The sequence below is a fragment of the Ascaphus truei genome, chromosome 15 (assembly GCF_040206685.1).
Source record: "Ascaphus truei isolate aAscTru1 chromosome 15, aAscTru1.hap1, whole genome shotgun sequence".
Lineage (NCBI taxonomy): Eukaryota > Metazoa > Chordata > Amphibia > Anura > Ascaphidae > Ascaphus > Ascaphus truei.
The window spans coordinates 15,987,588-16,007,211 of NC_134497.1; the positions used below are offsets into that span (position 1 = coordinate 15,987,588).

At 43.7% G+C, this 19,624-nt stretch overlaps 1 protein-coding gene across 2 annotated transcripts in view; it reads right to left on the reverse strand.

Annotated features, from left to right (window-relative positions):
* Nucleotides 1-92: 92 nt before the first annotated feature.
* The window catches only part of SLC12A5 (solute carrier family 12 member 5), an 86,769-nt gene continuing 67,237 nt past the window's right edge, over nt 93-19,624 (reverse strand). Inside the window, exons 18-26 of one of the 2 annotated variants that reach the window (XM_075571790.1) lie at nt 15,063-15,258; nt 14,681-14,850; nt 14,141-14,272; nt 13,566-13,673; nt 13,235-13,357; nt 12,878-13,065; nt 10,836-10,850; nt 8,512-8,645; nt 93-7,739 (exon numbers count right to left, since the gene is read on the reverse strand). In XM_075571790.1, coding sequence (XP_075427905.1) covers nt 7,648-7,739; nt 8,512-8,645; nt 10,836-10,850; nt 12,878-13,065; nt 13,235-13,357; nt 13,566-13,673; nt 14,141-14,272; nt 14,681-14,850; nt 15,063-15,258 — 1,158 coding nt within the window. In that variant the 3' untranslated portion in view covers nt 93-7,647. The remainder of the gene's footprint in view (nt 7,740-8,511; nt 8,646-10,835; nt 10,851-12,877; nt 13,066-13,234; nt 13,358-13,565; nt 13,674-14,140; nt 14,273-14,680; nt 14,851-15,062; nt 15,259-19,624) is intronic. The other variant, XM_075571791.1, reaches the window with a different exon arrangement.

Genomic DNA, 19,624 nt, shown 5'->3' on the forward strand with positions numbered 1-19,624 from the left:
AAAGATGTGCGCTTTTTCCATTTTAACGCTGCCCTTTAAAAAAAATTCATATAAAATATGCATTGTACACTAACAGAACACTTAAAACCATCTTAAAGGGTGTAATAAAATTAAGTTTATTGCATTTTGTGCTGACGGGAGTCTCAAAACAAATGAAATGGACACATTAAAGCTGTATGATTTAAGGTAGCATTCAACCACAGAAAACCACAATACACAACTGCACAAAACATGAAACTATTCCAATACTGAAGGTACACAAACAAATCAGGCAATATATAGCAGTGTTTTCATTTGGTTTGTTACATTAATATCATCATCTGTACAAGGTTTACATTATTTTCCATTGGTATAAACATAACTTCAAAACAAAGCATTTTAGTCATTAGCTGTCGAAGGAAATACTACACTCGGTCACTGGGGGAAGTACATAAAACATTGACTGGTTATGGAGAGCTCTGGAGTTGGTTGTGGTAATATATCCAGAACATGTAAATATAGATATATATGTATTTCACAAATAGCACAAAGGTGAGTTAAATCCATAGGAGACTTGAAGCGTTTCGGAGTCTTCCTTTCAACTGAAGTTCAACCCTGACAGCCAGATATTGTCCTGGCTCTTGTAGTGCAACTTGTTACATGCTAATCATTAGGTTCCCCACCTCCCCCAAAACTAAGCTGCCATAGTAACATCAAATTCAAGTTCCTAGCCAAAAATCAGTGATACAGGACAAGCTTCAGTTAGCAGCATAGGAGTAGTGGAAGATGTATGAACAGGAAACCTGCTCTGCCTCATAGCATCCTGTAACGCAAAAGCAATGTATCTGCCACCTCCTTTTTAGTGCTAATGGCCGCGGAGTGCCTGGGTCATCTCACTCTTCTTCCGTAAAGGTTAGAAGACCGTTACCAAATGTTTGTTTTCTGAAGGTCCCTGCTATGTCTGCATAGAAGCAAGAAAGTGAAGTCTTAACTCTGAGCTACAGCATCATAAAGGCGACGTGGCGTGTTTTATCAAGAGACCACACAATGTGTGTGTAAAGTGCTCCTGAACCAAAACACCATATGCACAGTTAAAATGGGGGCATCTTTTTTATAGGGTGCAAATTAGCTGGAGGGAAGTGTTGGACAGTGTCGTTTTGGACTGTTTTTAACAAGAATGTGTACTGGAAACGCCAGCTCTAGTTTTTTAAAGGAGCGATCCAAGCAATATCCTAAATGTGTTTCAATAAATCCATTCTGTAGTACTTTATAATACTTACTACCATACATTTTAAAATTCAACTCTTCATGCCATTTTTAATGAGTTAATATACTGAGCGTCCTTTGAATTCTATAGCAGGCTTTAGCCCACCTCCCCAGCAGTGCAGGATCTTGGCATCACTTGCCTGTTTGTGATAATTGTGTTGCTAAAGTTACCAGCAGTTTGAGCTGTAAACTAACAATAGATAATGTAATCGTAATATAGACGTTGGTCCAGCTGCAATTTCTACTTGGACGTACAATGAAGGATTGGTTTGAAACTGATAGGCGGCCATATAGTGAACCCTGGGAAGCAGGATTTTGCTGATTGAGCAGCTGCTTAGGAAATGCATTTTAAATAAAAGTAATCAACTTCTGCATATATTAAAACATATATATTTTAAGCTGCTTGGATTGCCTCTTTAATACCTCGTCTCTGCTCGGTATAGTGTACAATTACCGACATAAATGGGTTACTGCATAAATCAACAAATAAGCCGTTCGCGTTGCTAAGGTTGGACAAAAGGTTCTTCCATAGGTCACGCTTTGATCCCACCTTCTCTACATAAACACCTGGAGCAATGAGAAAGTTCTTCACTAAGGGGCTTATTCCTTAAACCGTTGTGGTGCTCTCGCACAGAAACGTCTGTTCAAGTCAGCGCGAGTTTCCGTGCAATAGTACCCCAGCGGATTTAATGAATACCCCCCCATAGAGGCCACTTATAGGAACAAGTAACGAAGTACAGGAGACGCCAGTGCTCACATATACAAAGAAGCAAAGCCAGGTCCCGTTTATACACCTGCAGCCTGGATGATCTGACTCACACCTGCTTCATCGTTAACTTCATCAAAGTAGGACAGGTGCAGCGCAGGGTTACACACAACGCCATGCTTTACGGAACTCCTCCACAGAGAATTTGCAGTGTGTTCACCATAACAAGCATGCAGGGCTGGTGAATTACTTTAACTTCATGCCAGAAAAAAAGCTTATAGAACAGCAAGACACAAAACAAACCAACTTTTTCTTTTCTTTTTTTCCCCCTTCCATAGAGCCTCCTAATGATACTTCACATTGCTGAGGCAGTGTGTGCATGTTCTGCAACTCAACTCCAATAAAATCATGACTACAAGTTTACAGGTTATTGTTAAAAAAAAAAAAAGTGTTGACTCAAAACCCCCCATAATCATGTCATTTCCTTTTGCTAGTGTTGGCTGAGAAACTTGCTTTACACATTGCAAGTGTGCCGGATAGCAATTCTCTGCTCTATAGGGTGGCTGTGTGTAGTGATCAGTACAAGTCATTTAGCTTTGTGTTACGTGGGCACCTTTATTATACTAGGTTCAGTTTACTCTTTATTATAAATAGCACAACTCTGCAAATTCCCATGAAATATAAAAATTATGTACACTGGTGCATATAGTCCCACATGCCTTCTTCTGCTACTGAAATAGCATTATTCACATGGTACAAAATGCTTTCCTACAACACCTTCAAAACTGTTATCGTGACTATTAAAGTGCGGCCCTGCATGGGATTACAGAATCTGCTGCCTGCATGTGTGCACAGCCTGAAGTGAAGGAACCGTACATGTAACACGATGCAGTGACAAAAGCCACTGACAAAGGTGGGAAAATTAGTGGCCAGGGCTGGTTCACAGAGCCCACGCTCTCAAAATGATTTCTAATATTGAAGACGTACTGCTTCAGAATAAATGTATTTGAGAAACCATCCTGTGCTGAAAGACTGCTTCCCGGAGATAAGTGGGGGGGCTCCCTGTACCCAACATCGGTAAAGTACATGCACAATACCAGCTATATCATTTTAATAATTATCCAGTAAATAATATCAGGTTTATCATACACTATAACCTAGACCGCTTTTCATCCAATCAAATGCCACTTCTAGACGTTCCAAACTCAAGGGACAAAGACATTCACCCAATAGGGTGCGACAGTGACAATTCATGGCATCTCCTATTCAAGTTGACAGGAGTTTTCATGTGTCATTATCGCACCCTGATGCATTACAACCAAAAAGCTTCATGTTCAAAAAGGGGGGGAAAAAACGAGCACAGAAACCACAGCTAAAAAAAAACAAAACTGGAAAAAGGAGGTACAGAGACGTGGATGTTGCATAAGCTGTCCGTATCCTACACCAGTGGTACTCCAATTCAGTCATCGAGGGCTACCATTCGATTATTAGACTCCCCAATGAACACATACTTAACATATTGGCCCAGCCTTAATTATCACAAAGATGGCAACTAAAGGAATGGTCATCATTATGGGAAATTTCAATCTGCCAGATGTGGACAGGCACGTGTCTGTTGTAAGGAATCCTGGATGTCCCGCTTTCTGGCTGAAACGGCAAGGAACATCTCTCTGGCAATTGGCGAGGGAACCCACTCACAAGGAAGCAATGCTGAACTTCATTCTTACAAGGAGGACAGAGTGAATGTCATTGTAGGTGAGAACTTCGGTTCCAGTGTCTCAGAAATCAGGGTGGTTTAGTATAAAGAAAGGCTGAGCCATGCCACACAACAAGGGAGGGCAGGGGGTGACTTTCAGAGATGGGAGATTATTTGATGGGATTATTTGGCAGGGTGAAGGTATTTCGGTAGAGTGCAGGAGCAGTGGGGAAAAAAAACGATAAGATGCAGGTTTGTAAAAATACAAGGAAGAGAAAGGTGATATGGTTCTAATAGGAGGTGGCAGGTGTTGTAAAAGTCAGCTATTGGGGAATATAAACAGACTCAGAGGGAGGAGAGTAGAGTACTATATCAGGCAGCAGGAGGCTAAGCAAATAATTAGATGTGCAAAGCCTGGAGCAGAAGAGAAAATAGCCCAGTCAGTAAAGGAGACGAAACCCTTTTTTTTAGGAATATAAGTGAAAAGGAAAGAAACCAAGACTAAAGACAGAAGAGGCGATGCATGTCGAGTGAGACAAAGGTATAGCAGACCAAATAATTATTATTTTTCATCAGTCTTCACAGCTGAAGAGGGTCATGTTTATTCCTGTTGGGTAACAGAAATGGAAAGGAGATGGACACAAGTCCATTTACAGAGGAGAACGTTCTGCTGGAACTTTCCAAACTGAAAGTGGACAAGTCAATGAGTTCAGACAGGATGCATGCAAGGATATTAACCGCTTCAGTGCCCTAATAACGTACAGCGTACATCATGTGCTGCTCTAGGGGGACCTGTACGTCATGGCCATATGCTTGTTTTTTTGGGACACGACTGCGAATTACCCTGAAGGGGGGGGTGCCCTTTGCTTCACTTTCGGACCTGCACCTGGAAGGGATCACGTGATCGCTCAATGGAGGTGGCACAACCCTCTGGCAAAGAGGGGTTAAAAAAGTTTAGGGGTGTCTTGGCAACGCCATTATCCAAACTAACCAGTCACTATTAAGGGCGTGAAAATACCAAACGCGGCGTCGCACGCGGCTGAAAAACAAAATGCAGAAACATTACATTACAAAATGCAGTAAACATACCTCGATCGACGTGCGCGCCGCCTGGAACTGCAGGGCGGCAGTCTGCAGAGCAGACATCAGAATTTGTTCTTGGCAGGCGACGGCCGTGTCCCGTGAGCGGTTCAGCGAATGAGGGCGAACCGCTCACAGCCACGCCTCCTTGTCTCCTCCGGCTGCCTCATGACTATGGCAACAGCCCCAGAATTTACTGCTGCACGCGCGCCTAGCGACCTGGCGGCGCGTGCACAGATAAAAGCCGCGGTCTATAGGGGAGCAATGGCATGTGCGGGGGGCGGGAACATAATGGGTGGGCGCGGCCATGATGGTACATATCTGCCCTTCCGTTTGCTGCCCGCGACCACGTGATCGCGACGCAGCACGGGAAGACAACATTCTTGTCTTCCCTGCCAGCATACGCGTCATCGCCCTTTGCGCGCGCACACCCACGGCCACTGGGGCCTGCCCCATAGAGGGCTGTGGTGTGTGCCGCAGCGGCCACTGGGGACCTGGCCTACAGTTCAACTTGCCGCTTTGCCGGATCGCAGCGGTGACGTCGCCGGATCGCGCTGCCGCCCTGCAGTTTATGCTATAATGGTAGACAGACAGGTGTAGTTCCAGATGACTGGAGAAGAGAAAACATAGTCTCACTACCCAGGGATGGGGAAATGAATGGAAACATTGCTCAACGATAGAATTGTTCAACATCTAAACTCCAACAGCTTTAAGATCCCAGGCAGCATGGGTTTACTGGTGGAAGATCATGTCAAACAAACCTAAATGAATTTTTTACTAGATGATTAAGGGTGGAGCAGTAGATATGCTCACCTAGATGTTAGTAAGGCCTGTGATACTGTCCCGCATAGAAGACTAATAAAAATGTTGAAATGCTTGTGATTGGACTCTAAGGTGGTAGAGTGGATAAGAATGGTTGAAGGATAAGCAATAAAGTTGTGATAAATAAAGTATATTGAGGATGGAAATGTGACCAGTGGGGTACCACAGGCATCCTGGGTAATGGGACCGGTGCATTTTAACATATTATTTACATTACAAATGGTCTGGATTAATGGCACTATAATGTTTACTACTGTAGAGGAAAGGAACCCAGGTCTCATTATTTCAGCCGCCTCAAAAGTAGATAAGCAATGAAACAATGCAACGGGGAAAGCAATCAGGGTGCAGGGTGTATAGGGATAGGTATTAGCAGCAGACGGGTGGAGAAGCCACTTTCTAAATCATTGGTAAGACCTCATACTAGACTACTGTGTTCAATTGTGGAGACCACATACCCGAGAAGGATATCAATAATTTGGTGTGTTTGCAAAGGTCTACTAAACTGGTGCATGATCAGGAAAGGCGAAGAGTTGACTTAGAGGATGGAAAGGAGAGTGGAGGTATGATTGAAACCTTTTATGTACGTGAACGTTTCTATGATGTACACGAAGGAAGCATATTTCAGAGAACGTGACGCGCTAGAACAAGAGGTCCTGCTTTGAAGCTGGGGGGGGGTGGCAGGCTCGGGAAATGTGAAGAAGTCCTTCACGTAAAGGGTGGTGGATTTGTGGAGTAGCCTCGCCGCAGAGGTAAGGGCGAATACAGTGTTTTGGGCTAAAAATGCTTAGGATAGATATAAGACTTTCCCAAATACGAAAGAAAGCTAAGGATTAAATAGGGTCGGAGATTTTACAGCAGAGAGGAAGTGGGCAGATACGATGGCCACAGTGGTTCTTATCTGCCGCCAAATTCTATGTCTTATCACTAAGACAACTTGCCATGGGATGTATTGTCCTGAAAACTTGGCCTTTTTTGGTAACTCTTGAGGACTGAACTTGAGCACCACGGTCCTATAATCATACGACATGAGAAAGTGAGGGAATGGAAGCAGCTTCCAGACTCTGAAGGTTGCGCAGTGGTTCCCTGCCACTGATGCTTCATTTAAGGAATGACACCAAATATGGGTCCCAATGGCTCAGTCACGATGTTGATGTAATCAATGTGTACCATTCTTTTGTCACAGCCCCTGTTCAGGAAGCAGCGTAGGAAGTGAAGGGTTGTCTAAAAAGTGAAGGCAGATACAGTGTTCCCTAATTTGTTTTCTTTGTTTTTTTTTGTGTTTTTTTTTTGCATCTCATTATTATTGCAACATGCTCTTCAGTATCAGACTGGACAGTCCTTGCTTGATTTATATTTCTCTAGTCTCTAGTGCTCATCAGCACAGCTCCACACCCCCTTCCCCCCTCCTTCTTTTCCCTTTCTTCTTTCTGGGGTCTGTACAGTCTGGACGAAGAGAGAACTTTTGGACGTAACAATACTCACTTCTCTGCTGCTCCCCACGTCCTGGCAGGTCAGGCATGCTGAAGCCGACGAGAAGAGAATGGCGCCCCAAGAAAAGCGGACAGAGAGAGGAACATTGGGAAAGGTAAGCATGCTGGTGATGAAGCCCCCCTCTCTCCCCCTTTGTCACACCAGTCACCCAATCAATGAAACTAGTCTTAGTCACCAGAGGGTGAAGATAAGAAAAACTTTTTCTATCTTCTGCCGGTAGAACCTATGTATTCGCCAAGCCTGCATCAAGGAGAGATCGGTGTAACAGTGAATCACAGGATGCACGAAGGGGCCAGTATTGGTAGCGTCTTAAGCAGTGCGGCTCAGTTTAAGAAATGTACATAGACTGTATGTAAAGATTATATATAAACTTCATCAGTGGCACTCTGATGAAGACATGAGGAACAGTTGCACTTGTGCTGGAATGGAAGATCTGGTGCTGCAGTTCACATGTAAGGGAATTATAGGGAAATGGTGGAAGCAGGTGAAGTTTCTGAGCACTAAACACATGCCTCCCCACCCTCCCTCCCATTCTCCCGGGATGCCTGCGGAGAGAGGTTGGAGGCTCCTGCTGAGTGCCGCAAAATCTTCATCCAGTGTCTGCTCTTCAAGAGTAGATGGTGATGACCTCCCGTCCTCCCCCACGAACCAACATAACTCGATCCAGGTGCTCTGTTAGGACTTCAAGAAACTCCATATCTGTGGGGAACAGCAGTTGAGGTGAGTTAACAACATCATACGAGAAGGAAATGAAAGAGTGAGGTAGAAGACCGAGCTTGGGGAGAGAGACCGTAAATAATAGAAACAAGGAGATATGTGGGTCTGTTATCCCAGTGCACCTATATCCTCGCACATCTGGAATTCTGTCCACTTCTATATATTTAAAAAAAAAAGATCTGATAGATGTTCACCAGCTCAGACCTGCCCAAACATTTCACTAAAAGGGAATATACAAAAGCAAGCAACCCGCTTATTATATTTCTGTACTGGATCTTGAACATAAGGTGTATTACCAGCAGTGTACCTACACCCCATACTTATCCCTATACACTAGGGATACTATACCTTTTTGCTGTTGGGCACCATAGCCCCGGGAGTCTGGACTTTATCTACAGCCCAGAACTCCTACGTATATTAATACTATCCCAACATCTATCTGAAGTGTTACTAGATGGATCCATTCTGCGTCGTTGCTTTATTTTATTACCCTATATTTTAATGATGATATCAATAAAATGTGTATTTTATAATGTTTCATATACCCATTAAGGAGACCGAGTGCCCATAACTGGGTTTACGTGTCTTGTGTCAGTCTATCATTCAAAGTTAATGTTAATGTAGCTGTAAACTCCAAGTTCAACCATGTGCCAGGGCTATTTGAGAGGCGGGCTAGGTGGACATCCCACAGTTGTCCTAGTTTGAGAGGCCCAGAATTTGGGTTTATGTAACATTATGGTACTGAAAAGGATACAGTTCTCATCCCCTTTCCTGTTGCGGGGTGGTCCAGGCATATTTAGAAGAACCAGCCTTGCATCTTGAGATTTTTTCACAATGACCTCGTTGAGTTTCACAGCTGTGTGCATTCGGCGAACGTTTGACTGGTTTCTAGATACGAAAAACAGAACGCTGAGTAGTAACGCATAACAATGTGCTGAAATCCTTACCTACAGATATAGCAAGACTTACTGTCCCCGTGACCGCGACTAGGTGCGAGATTACAGCCGTGTGAGCACTTTGTTCACGGCAGCTCGGCTACGGTCAGCCGACAGAATTATTTGGGCGGTGGATTATGCAATCGCAATTCAGTACGTGTGTCCGGCAGATGGAGCACTGGATGTCTTCGTCTGTAGTACTCAGAAGCGGTCGGAGAGCCGCAAATTGCAAATAAATGCCGGGCATTCACACTAGGATTTGTGCGGGTCCAAAAACAGTAAGTCTTTCTCAGTAACAGGACATGCTGTACTTATGATGATACTCAAGAAGTGTCAAGTAATATTGGATATATATATATATATATATACGTATATATATATATATGAGAGGGAGAGAGGGAACAGCAAAAGCAGGCACTCCATGATCAAAATGAAATGTATTGGTTTCGGCTCCCAATGGAGCATCAACAATACCTGAACTACAGTGAAACAAACCCATAGATATATAGAGGAGTAGACGAGGACAGGCACTCCAAAAGGGACATTTCCTCAACGTTTCGGCTGCCAACAAAGCCTTCTTCGAGAGACGAAACATTGAGGAAAATAAATGGCAGTTTTTGAAATATTGGAGTTGCCTCTCCTCTTCTACTCATCAGCCGCTCATGATGGGGAGGTTCATGCCAAAAATGGAAAGAATATGTAAATCAATAAATCTAAAGAATGAGGTGGTTCCAGTGTCTTCAAAGCAGCCCCTTTATTGACAGGCTACTATTAATCTAAATAAAGTGAATATTAAAGAACCAGCAAAAATGGAACAATTGTTACAACAATTCCCCCCCCCCCAAAAAGAAAACCATAATGAAGAACCACAGAACCAACACACTTAGATTCTACCCAATGTTCCGGGCACAAGCCATTCTTCCCAGGATGTTTTAATTTTTTCCCCTATGGATGTTATGCATGCTTTTATTATTTCCGTTATGAAGTAATATTGGCGAGACGTGATGCAACACACAGTAAAGATAAGAGAAGTCTGTCATTTATTATAATAAAAGTCCATTTATTTGTCTTTCCCTGGCGTGAGACAACTTGCATTTGCTGCTCGCAGACATGTGATCGCCTCGTGCTATGCACTGCTTTATATATCCAGGCTGAGTGATGTCATAGGACCAGCAGTGACATCAGCAAGTCACGTTTGCTATATAAGCTTTCTTCAGTGATTTAATAGGGAGATGCAAGAGATTGGTTAAATAGTAGTGGTGAAGCATGAAAGCCAATATCCACAAAAGGGCGCCTAGCTTGAGCACACCTTTAGTCCTATTCCAATTAATCTGGGCCACGGTGTGCCGGACAGTCACGGTGTTTTGTGTAAGATACTAGACATGTCCGACAGCCACCACAAGATGGTATTACATCAAACTAGGTTACCTACCATAACCTGACCAATACACTCTTTAAAGCCAGGTTGTCTCACTTACCTGTGGTAAAGGCAGGGGCGCGCTAGATAATTTTTTTTGGGGGGGGGGGCTCGGCGCTGCGCTTACAGAGGCCCCATGCTCTTCCCCAAAGCATTTAAATTAAATGTCGGGGGACAGCGCGAGGCCTCTAAGTTCCCTTACCTTGGCTCTGACGGCTTCGGGCGTCGCCATGGCAACGCCGTGGGGGTCACATGACCCTGCGGTGTCATTTGACCCTTGAGTCAAGGTAAGGGGGGGGGCGCGAGCAGTGGGGGATAGTAGGCAAGGGGGCGCAGGGTAAAAAGTTTGCGAACCCTTGGGTTAAGGGACAACTTTGCCAGTAGTGTCACTAGAAGTGTCACTGATGTGGGTATATAAAGCGAGCAAACAGCCATATGACGAAATCCCTCTAACCCCTTTCCTGTATTATTTCCCATGCTTTGCACTTCTTCCCACCTGTCTATTGCCCTCCATCTTTACTGTAAGTTATTTCCATTGGCATAATAAAGTTTTCCCGGGGACCCCTGCCCACAAGCCTGGCTTATTTACTCATTGTAACCTATCATGATACCTGTATCGTAGCTGCTACAATAAATATGTATTCAAGTGAAAACTGCGATAAATCTCATGCTGTAGAACGTCTACCCCCACCACCTTCCCAAAGCGCTATTAAGGTACAGACTTACAAGTTCTCCCATTCCCTTCAGCAGCAAGAAAAGAAAAACAGAAAACAGATCAAGACACAGAGAAGAAACAGGAACCAAAAAAGACAAGGCACTACTTTCCAGCAGGTAGAAATGATCAAAAATGATTAAAAAAAATATATATATTTTTGATCATTTCTACCTGCTGGGAATTAGTGCTTTGTCTTTTTTGGTTCCTGTTTCTGCATTTGAATTAAGACATCAGCACACCTGTACCTGAGGACGTGGACGTTAATCATCACCCAAGGATGCTCCACTACATGTGAGTCCTTGAGAATTATATCTCTTCTACCATTTATCACACTATATTATTTCATATATGTGTCTGGACACTTTATTGTGTGTATACCTTTCTACAGTGCCATGTGGGAAACTACCAGTTGATTGGTTTCATAGGAGATTACTTTATCTATTGATACCTTAAGGGTACTCCAGCTAAAGGATTCTAATTATCTTTATTGCATATACAGTACTTGCTCACGCTGAGCATTGCAGAATTTGTTTATCAACAAGACACAGAGAAGGGCTGAGAGCTGTTCCCTTAAAAGCCATCACCCCTCCGTGCTTTCCCTCAAGCCCAAATCGTTCCATAGCCCTTCGTTCTTGAACCAGATTCGTTTTCTCTGAAACTCTATAGGAAACATATTTTTGTGCAATTGGACATTAAGTTTATTATGGTTTAGAAATTATTTTCACCAAGTAAAACATCATTAATACCATTGTAAATTGCCCTGATCTTCTATTGACCATTGATAATATCGTCATTGTACAGGTAAAAGTCATTAACTACAGCTGAACCCCCTTATAACGCTGTGCTCGGGGCTCCAAAGAATCACATCGCGTTATAAGCGGATCGCGTTAGAAATAATGTACAATTGTATGCATGGTACAATAAAGTATTTAAGAGACCAATAATCGTGTTGTAAAGTATTCATAAATACGAAAATTGGGAGCCACGCTTGCATCGCGTTATAAGCGGATTCGCGCTGTAACGGATCACGCTATAACGGGGTTGAGCTGTACATGCTTTGAGCACCGAGGAAAAGGCGATTACAGGTTCTTTTTGACAGCAAAAAATCTGTATTTAAAAAAGGTATTTTGCTATGATAAGTTCTGAACATTTGGTGTCTTCGATGAGTTTTTGAATAGAAAGATCAAAAAATTCCAAGTCAGGATGTGCATTTAGTGCGTTTTTGACACAAATGCACTTAATGGGTTTTACCTCTACAATGTCGATATAAAATCCAAACATTGGTCCTTTCTCATATTTAATACTGGAACTTTAAATGTTTTAAACCATACCAATACTTTAATATCGGGAATACATTAACTGTTTTTTTTAATAATGAGTTTTAAATTACATTTTTGGACATTGCATGAAGCTCTGGAAGAACAAGTCAGCACATCAGACTTCGGATCACAGCAATGTGTAAGGAACCTGCTAGCACAGGTCCCTCAGAACTGGCAGAGAACATTCATGACCCAGAACGCGATACTTTCCATCGTGCAACTTCCCCTAACTCTTTGTATTTCTCCATGTAACTGCTCTGGGATATTTTCTCAATGCAAGTGACACAGAATAGTGTAAAAATGTCCTGACACACAGAACAAACCCGACTCCCACTTCCTGCCCCTCAAGGGAACGTTCACTCCACACTCCGAAGCAGACACCAGTCCTTCCTGATTGGCTGTGACCCCAAAAATGCAACCAATTAGAATGGACACGTATCTATGCACTAGGGTCGGAGAAGGCTGTGCCCAATATCAGGAGTGTCCCGAGCCCTCTGGGTGAGAGGGCAAATCTGCTGGGTGCAGTTTGTCGATAGGATGTTTTCCTGTTTTAGGAAGACCTCTTTACGTTCAGTCTCTTTAAGAGACGTGTTCATATAAGGAACTCTTGCCAAATACATAACCTCTCTCCTAAGGACTCATCTGTACACAGGACATGATGTGCTTCAAATAATTCAACATAGACCTAATGCTACACATCTCTACATTACACACAAACGGGAGAGAATACATACGGTTTCATGTTGAAGAAATCTCGTATCCCCTCTGTAGTGCCAGGGCTTTTACTCTTGTTCTTGTCAGCTGTGAATTTGTCCTTTGTCCATGTAAGGTGCTCCTTATCTTGAGCTGTGTCCAATTCCTCAGCTGGCGACGGGGAGCTAACAGAGAATCCAGTTGCATTCTTATCATGTATCAACTGTACCTAAAAAGGGGGCGAGGGAGACAGGACAGGAATGAGAAAGAGACAGACACAAAGGTAAAAGGGGAGTAGAAGGAGATAGAGACTCAGTGGTAAAGAGACTTCTTGGGAGGCATGAAAGTCTGAGAGGAGACAGCAGGATGAAGATGGGTTGTGACGGTGATGGAGTTACCTCTTCCTCTGGCTTCTCTTCACAGTCTCCCACCTGCTCCTCTGGGACGCTCAAATGCAGCCGGGAGTTAGTGGGGTTCTTACGTCTGATTGAACCACGGGATTCATCTGTAATGCTCTGAATCTGCAGGAGATAGAATGTATGGCTTCACAGTGGTGGCAAGAGACTACATCTTCATGGTCTGTTCACTAGTCCATGAGAGGCCAACATCCACTGACTGGTGCCAGGAGCTCTGAGGCCTTCACCTTACCAACTGCTTGGACCACCCACATCCTCCCTTATGGTATTTACTCCCCACCCGAACTGTATCCCACATTTTTGGCATATTTACCTCCCGCTCACGCTCAGTTTTGGTCAGATGCATCTGCTTTAGGATTTCGGATCTCTGCTCCATGCCCAGAGTCTTCTCATAGGTGTAGGCAGAAATATCACTGTCATGCTGCAACGGGAAAGATCACAGCGAGAACAACATCACATCATACAGCCAGTGCACGATGAGCAAAATCGTGCCACATCATACAGGCAATCATGTGACATCACATCATGCAGCCAGTGTGTGGTCATCAGCATCACATGTGACATCACATCATACAGCAAAAATAAGTGACGTGACAGTTTGCACTAGTAATGGATCATGGACATAAACATCTGTTGTGGCATCACTGCCAGTGCTGACATGGCTGCCCTGCTGCTCGTGTTCTTCCCTAATGGAGAGTGAGCAGGAGGCCCTGCAGTCATGTCACGCCTCGCTTGCTTTGCTCACTGTCAGCCTTATGATTAGTGGTGTGTGTTGCCATGTCCCCGCGCACGCAGGACATTGTTTAATGGGTGACGGTATTTTACAATCACTTTTATGAAGCCTGAGAGTAGGTTGTGGGGTATTGGGGCAAGTTAACAAGGACTCACCATTTCCACCACCTCCACCTCAGCATTAATTCTCAGATGATACAGGAACGTGGTCAGATCTTTCTTCATCTGAATGCTGTTATCATCCATCTGAGCCACCGTAAAGATCCGCATTGTGCATCTCTTCCAGACCTGCATGGACATTAGGGTGCATGTGGACCTTACTTCACACTGCTAGAAGCTTAGTCACAAACCCAATGTAGAAACAAACCTCACCATTATCCCCAGAAAAACCAAGCAAACTGATAAAGTCCTTATGTGTAATGGAACCTCAGATAAGGACATTACTCCCATATAAGGTCCTTCTCTATAAAAGCAGCCTCAGATCAAGCTATTGATCATTTTTCTCAGAATGTGCTAATTATGTAATATTGCTATATGCCCCATATCTATTGTGGTGTCCTGATAGTATTATGAACGTGTGCTTGTGACTGCTCCACATACAGTACAGGCATTAGATTAGATCAGATCTCTCTGCCCTCTCCCCTTTATTCTGCCCTAAAACCCACACAGATCTGAGGTTGCCTTGACTCCAATTACCTTGTGATGACACAGGAGAAACGGCAGCAGCATCAGCATTCCACCGTCATGGACCACCCACCACACGTCAATGTTGCCTTCAGAGAACCTCTCCTGATTTCCTGGGAACATGGCCACGTTTTTGGTGACGATCAGAGCTAGGTGAGCAGCAGTCGTCTCCCTTACAAGTTCTGCATTGAGAGAGTGAAAGGGACAAGGTGAAGGCTTCACTACACTGCTAAGTATATGTGTACAAGCAACATATGAGCCTTTGTGCATGAGAGATTCAGTACTGACATGAGTATCACAAGAGGAGATAACAGATGCACTTGACTTGGGATGGATGGGATTGACTTGGGATGGGAGGGATTCATTTGGGATGGAAGGGTTTGGGCATACTTACCGATAAAGTTTCTCCAGGTCTGATGGTCTTCCTTCTGCCTCCAATTTCGTGGCCAACCAACCAGAACAGTGTTATGCTGCAGCCCCCCGAGTCCACTAGACTGAATCAAATGGGATATTCCATCCCGGATATTGGAAGAAATAACCACCTGGCAGAAACCCTTCACCTTCTCTGCCTCCATAAGCCGGCGGAGAGACTGGATTCAGACACAGAGTGAGGAAGTGGGAGAGAGACACACAACAGGGGTGAGGAAATGTCCCTTCATTCAACATTCCATCTGTGCAGTAGGATGTTTGCTTTGATTCTGAATCTCAGCTGGCTTTTAGGGTTACATTCATCTAGTAATTGTCTGCGCCCTGAGTCACCTCCATGTTAATCAGGGATCAGTACTTTACTTACCACCTTGTACACTACTAGTACACTCTTCAACCGTGTGTGCCATCAAGTTAATGTGGTGTCTGTCAGTGCGCGTACAGCATTCTGCATCTTAATACCTGTATATACATGTACATGCACACTATATACACTATATATACACACACACACACACACACACACACTGCTCTCACTTCACGTATACATACATACACATTATACATATAAATCTGTTTTTTTCTGCTTTCCAAGCCTCTGTTTTAGCCATAGATTCCTTTGTTAATCAGTATTGCCGACCTGACGGAGGAGAGGAGAACTCTCGAAAGCTTGTCCTATGACATAAATTGTTAGTCCAAATAAAAAAGTTATCCCTAATACTGAAGAACTCATTTATTCTGCACTATCGCAACTGGACTAACACGGCTATTTCCGTTTTATTTTTATATATATATATATATATATATATATATATATATATATATATATATATATATACACACATATACACACACCGGTATGTATCTCTTCCCCCGAAATGTCATGCATGTTGTGGTTCCACAACGTGCAAGACATTTCGGGGGAAGAGCTACCCATCATCATATATGAACCATACAGTGGCAAAGCACACAGACATCATTCTCAATTGCTTCTCTAAGATCATTGCTGATGTCTTTCCTCCTTGTCATTGTGTAAACACACACCTGAATGCTCCAGACCAGCAAACTGCGAAAACTTTGGCTTTTATAGAGGTGATCACACTTGCTGATGATCAATTAATCAAGGGCATTTGATTAGCAGCACCTATCTGCTACTTAGCATGTTAATTCCTATGGAAGCAGTAAGGGTGTACTTAGTTTTTCACACATGGCTTCTCCAATTTGGCTTTATTTTTGTTACATAATTCATGACACGGTGTAATATGTCATGTGTTGTTGTTCATCTGAGGTTGTATTTACCTAATGTTTAGACCTGCTAAGGAACAGATGATTGCTATTATGTCCTGATATGTAAAAACATGGAATTCAAAGGGGGTGTACTTTCTTTTTCACATGACTGTATATATATATATATATATATATATATATACACAGACAGTCCTCGGTTATCCAACGGAATCCGTTCTGGAAATAGCGTTGGATAGTGAAACCGTTGTAAAGTGAGTCCCATGTTAATCAGCGGCGGTGAGCGTCGCATAACGCATTCAGGCGTCGGAAAACGGCCCTTAGGGTTGCATTGTAAAGCGTCGGATATGCCATCCGTCGTAAAGTGAAACGTAATATTAACCAATTCCATGTCTTTTGAAACAAAATGATGTATGAATTAGACACAAAATTAGTAACTACGAGTCAGGGTATGTGCAAAAGTAAGTGAAACCCTGGTTTTATCAGCTAAATTAAAGGGGATAGTTAGAATCAGGTGTTTAAATTATTAGGTAGATCTTCACAGGTGAGTTTGAGATGCTCCATCCTATATAAAGATCAGAAACTTTGTGAGTTTGGTCTTCACCATACAGGTGTGTGAAAACACGTAATGCCACGATCAAAATAAATACCGTAGGACTTCAGAAAAGCAGTTATTGATGCTTATCAAGAAAGGGTTACAGAACCGTTTCTAAGGATTTGGGGCTTCACCAATCTACTGTCAGACAGATAGTCTACAAATGCAGAAAGTTCAAGACCACAGTCACTCTGCCCAGGAGCGGTTGTCATACCAAAATCTCTCTAAGAACAAATCGGCAAATCATCCAGGAAGTCACAAAGAACCCCAGAGTAACATCCAAGGATCTGCAGGCCACTCTCGCCTTGGCTAATGTGAGTGTTCATCAGTCAACTATCAGAAAAAGACTGAACAAGAGTGGTTTTAATGGAAGGATAGCCAGGAGAAAAGCACTGCTCTCTAAAAAGAACATTGCTGCCCATCTGAAGTTCACCAAAGATCACATAGATGATCAACAAGACATCTGGAACAATGTTCTCTGGAGAGATGAACCTCATCCTAACCATCAAGCATGGTGGTGGGAGTGTGATGGTTTGAGGTTTGCTTTGCTGTCTCAGGACCTGGACGGCTTTCCATCATAGACACAATCATGTATTCTGCATTATATCAGAAGATTCTAGAGGAGAATGCCAGGTCATCCGTCTGAGAGCTGAAGCTGAAACGAACGTGGGTCATGCAGCAAGACAATGATCTTAAACATACAAGCAGATCTACAAAAGAACTGTTGCAGAAGAAGAAATTCTGTGTTTTAGAATGGCTAGTCAATGTCCCGACCTAAACCCCATCAAAATGTTGTGACAACCTGAAACAAACTGTCCATGCAAGGAAGCCCTCAAATGTCACTGAGTTGCAGCAGTTCTGTAAGGAGGAATGGACCAAAATTCCTCAAAACGATGTGAGAAACTGACCAGCAGAAACAGGAAACGCTTAGTTGAAGGCATTGCTGCTCAAGGGGGCGCCACAAGGTACTGCATCTAATGGGTCACATACTTTTCACATATATATTGAACTAGCTGAGAGCCCCGGCGTTGCCCGGGATGTTTGTGGTGTGGGTGTGGCATTTGGGTGGGGAGTGGTCCACGCGGCCCATGTGCGGTGGTAGTGCTGCTGTGGCTGTACTGATGGTGATTGTATTGGTGTGCTGATTTGGGAGGGTTTGGTGCTGATGTGGGGGTGCGGATGTGGGTGTGCCGATGGGGGAGGTGCAAAGGTGGCGATGTGTGGGTGCTGATGGTGTTGATGGGGGCTGGGAATGGTGGGGAGCCGAGAATGCCAGTGTGCTGGGGGGGCATGGGATACCGGTGTGCTGATGTGGTGGTGCTGGGGTGTGTGTGTGTATACACGTGTGTGTGTATGTGTATACACGTGTGTGTGTGTGTATACACGTGTGTGTGTGTATACACGTGTGTGTGTGTATACACGTGTGTGTGTATACACGTGTGTGTGTGTATACACGTGTGTGTATACACGTGTGTGTGTGTATACACGTGTGTGTGTGTATACACGTGTGTGTGTATACACGTGTGTGTGTGTGTATACACGTGTGTGTATACACGTGTGTGTGTATACATTGTGTGTATGTATATATTGTGTGTGTGTATACGTGTGTGTGTATACACATGTGTGTATACACGTGTATACATGTTTGTGTGTGTGTATACATGTTTGTGTGTATACATTGTATGTGTGTGTGTGTATAAGTGTGTGTGTGTGTGTATAAGTGTGTGTGTGTGTGTGTGTGTGTACACATGTTTGTGTGTGTATACACATGTGTGTGTATACGTGTGTGTGTGTGTATACATGTGTGTGTATACACATGTGTGTGTATACACATGTGTGTGTGTACACATGTGTGTGTGTACACATGTGTGTGTGTACACATGTGTGTGTACACATGTGTGTGTGTGTGTACACATGTGTGTGTGTGTGTACACATGTGTGTGTGTGTGTGTACACATGTGTGTGTGTGTACACATGTGTGTGTGTGTGTACACATGTGTGTGTGTGTACACATGTGTGTGTGTGTGTACACATGTGTGTGTGTGTGTACATGTGTGTGTGTGTGTGTACACGTGTGTGTGTGTGTACACATGTGTGTGTGTGTATACACGTGTGTGTGTGTATACACGTGTGTGTATACACGTGTGTGTGTGTGTGTGTATACATGTGTGTGTGTGTGTATACATGTGTGTGTGTATACATGTGTGTGTGTGTATACATGTGTGTGTATACATGTGTGTGTGTGTATACATTATGTGTTTGTATACCTGTGTGTATACGTGTGTGAGTGTATACGTGTGTGTGTGTATGTGTACATGTGTGTGTGTGTGTGTATGTCTCCACGTATGTGTTTGTATGTCTCCATGTGTGTGTGTGTATGTCTCCATGTGTGTGTGTACGTGTACATGTGTGTGAGTATACGTGTACATGTGCGTGTGTGTACGTGTCTACGTGTACATGTGTGTGTGTGTGTGTGTGTGTACGTGTGTGTGTGTGTGTACGTGTCTACGTGTACATGTGTGTGTGCGTGTCTACGTGTACATGTGTGTGTGTCTACGTGTACGTGCGTGTGTGTCTACGTGCGTGTGTGTGTACGTGTGTGTGTGTGTGTGTGTCTGTGTCCCTGTGTGTCCTTTGGCCCGTGACTCCGCCTCAGGGAAGGGGGGGGTGGGGGGGGAGGGAGGTGGTGG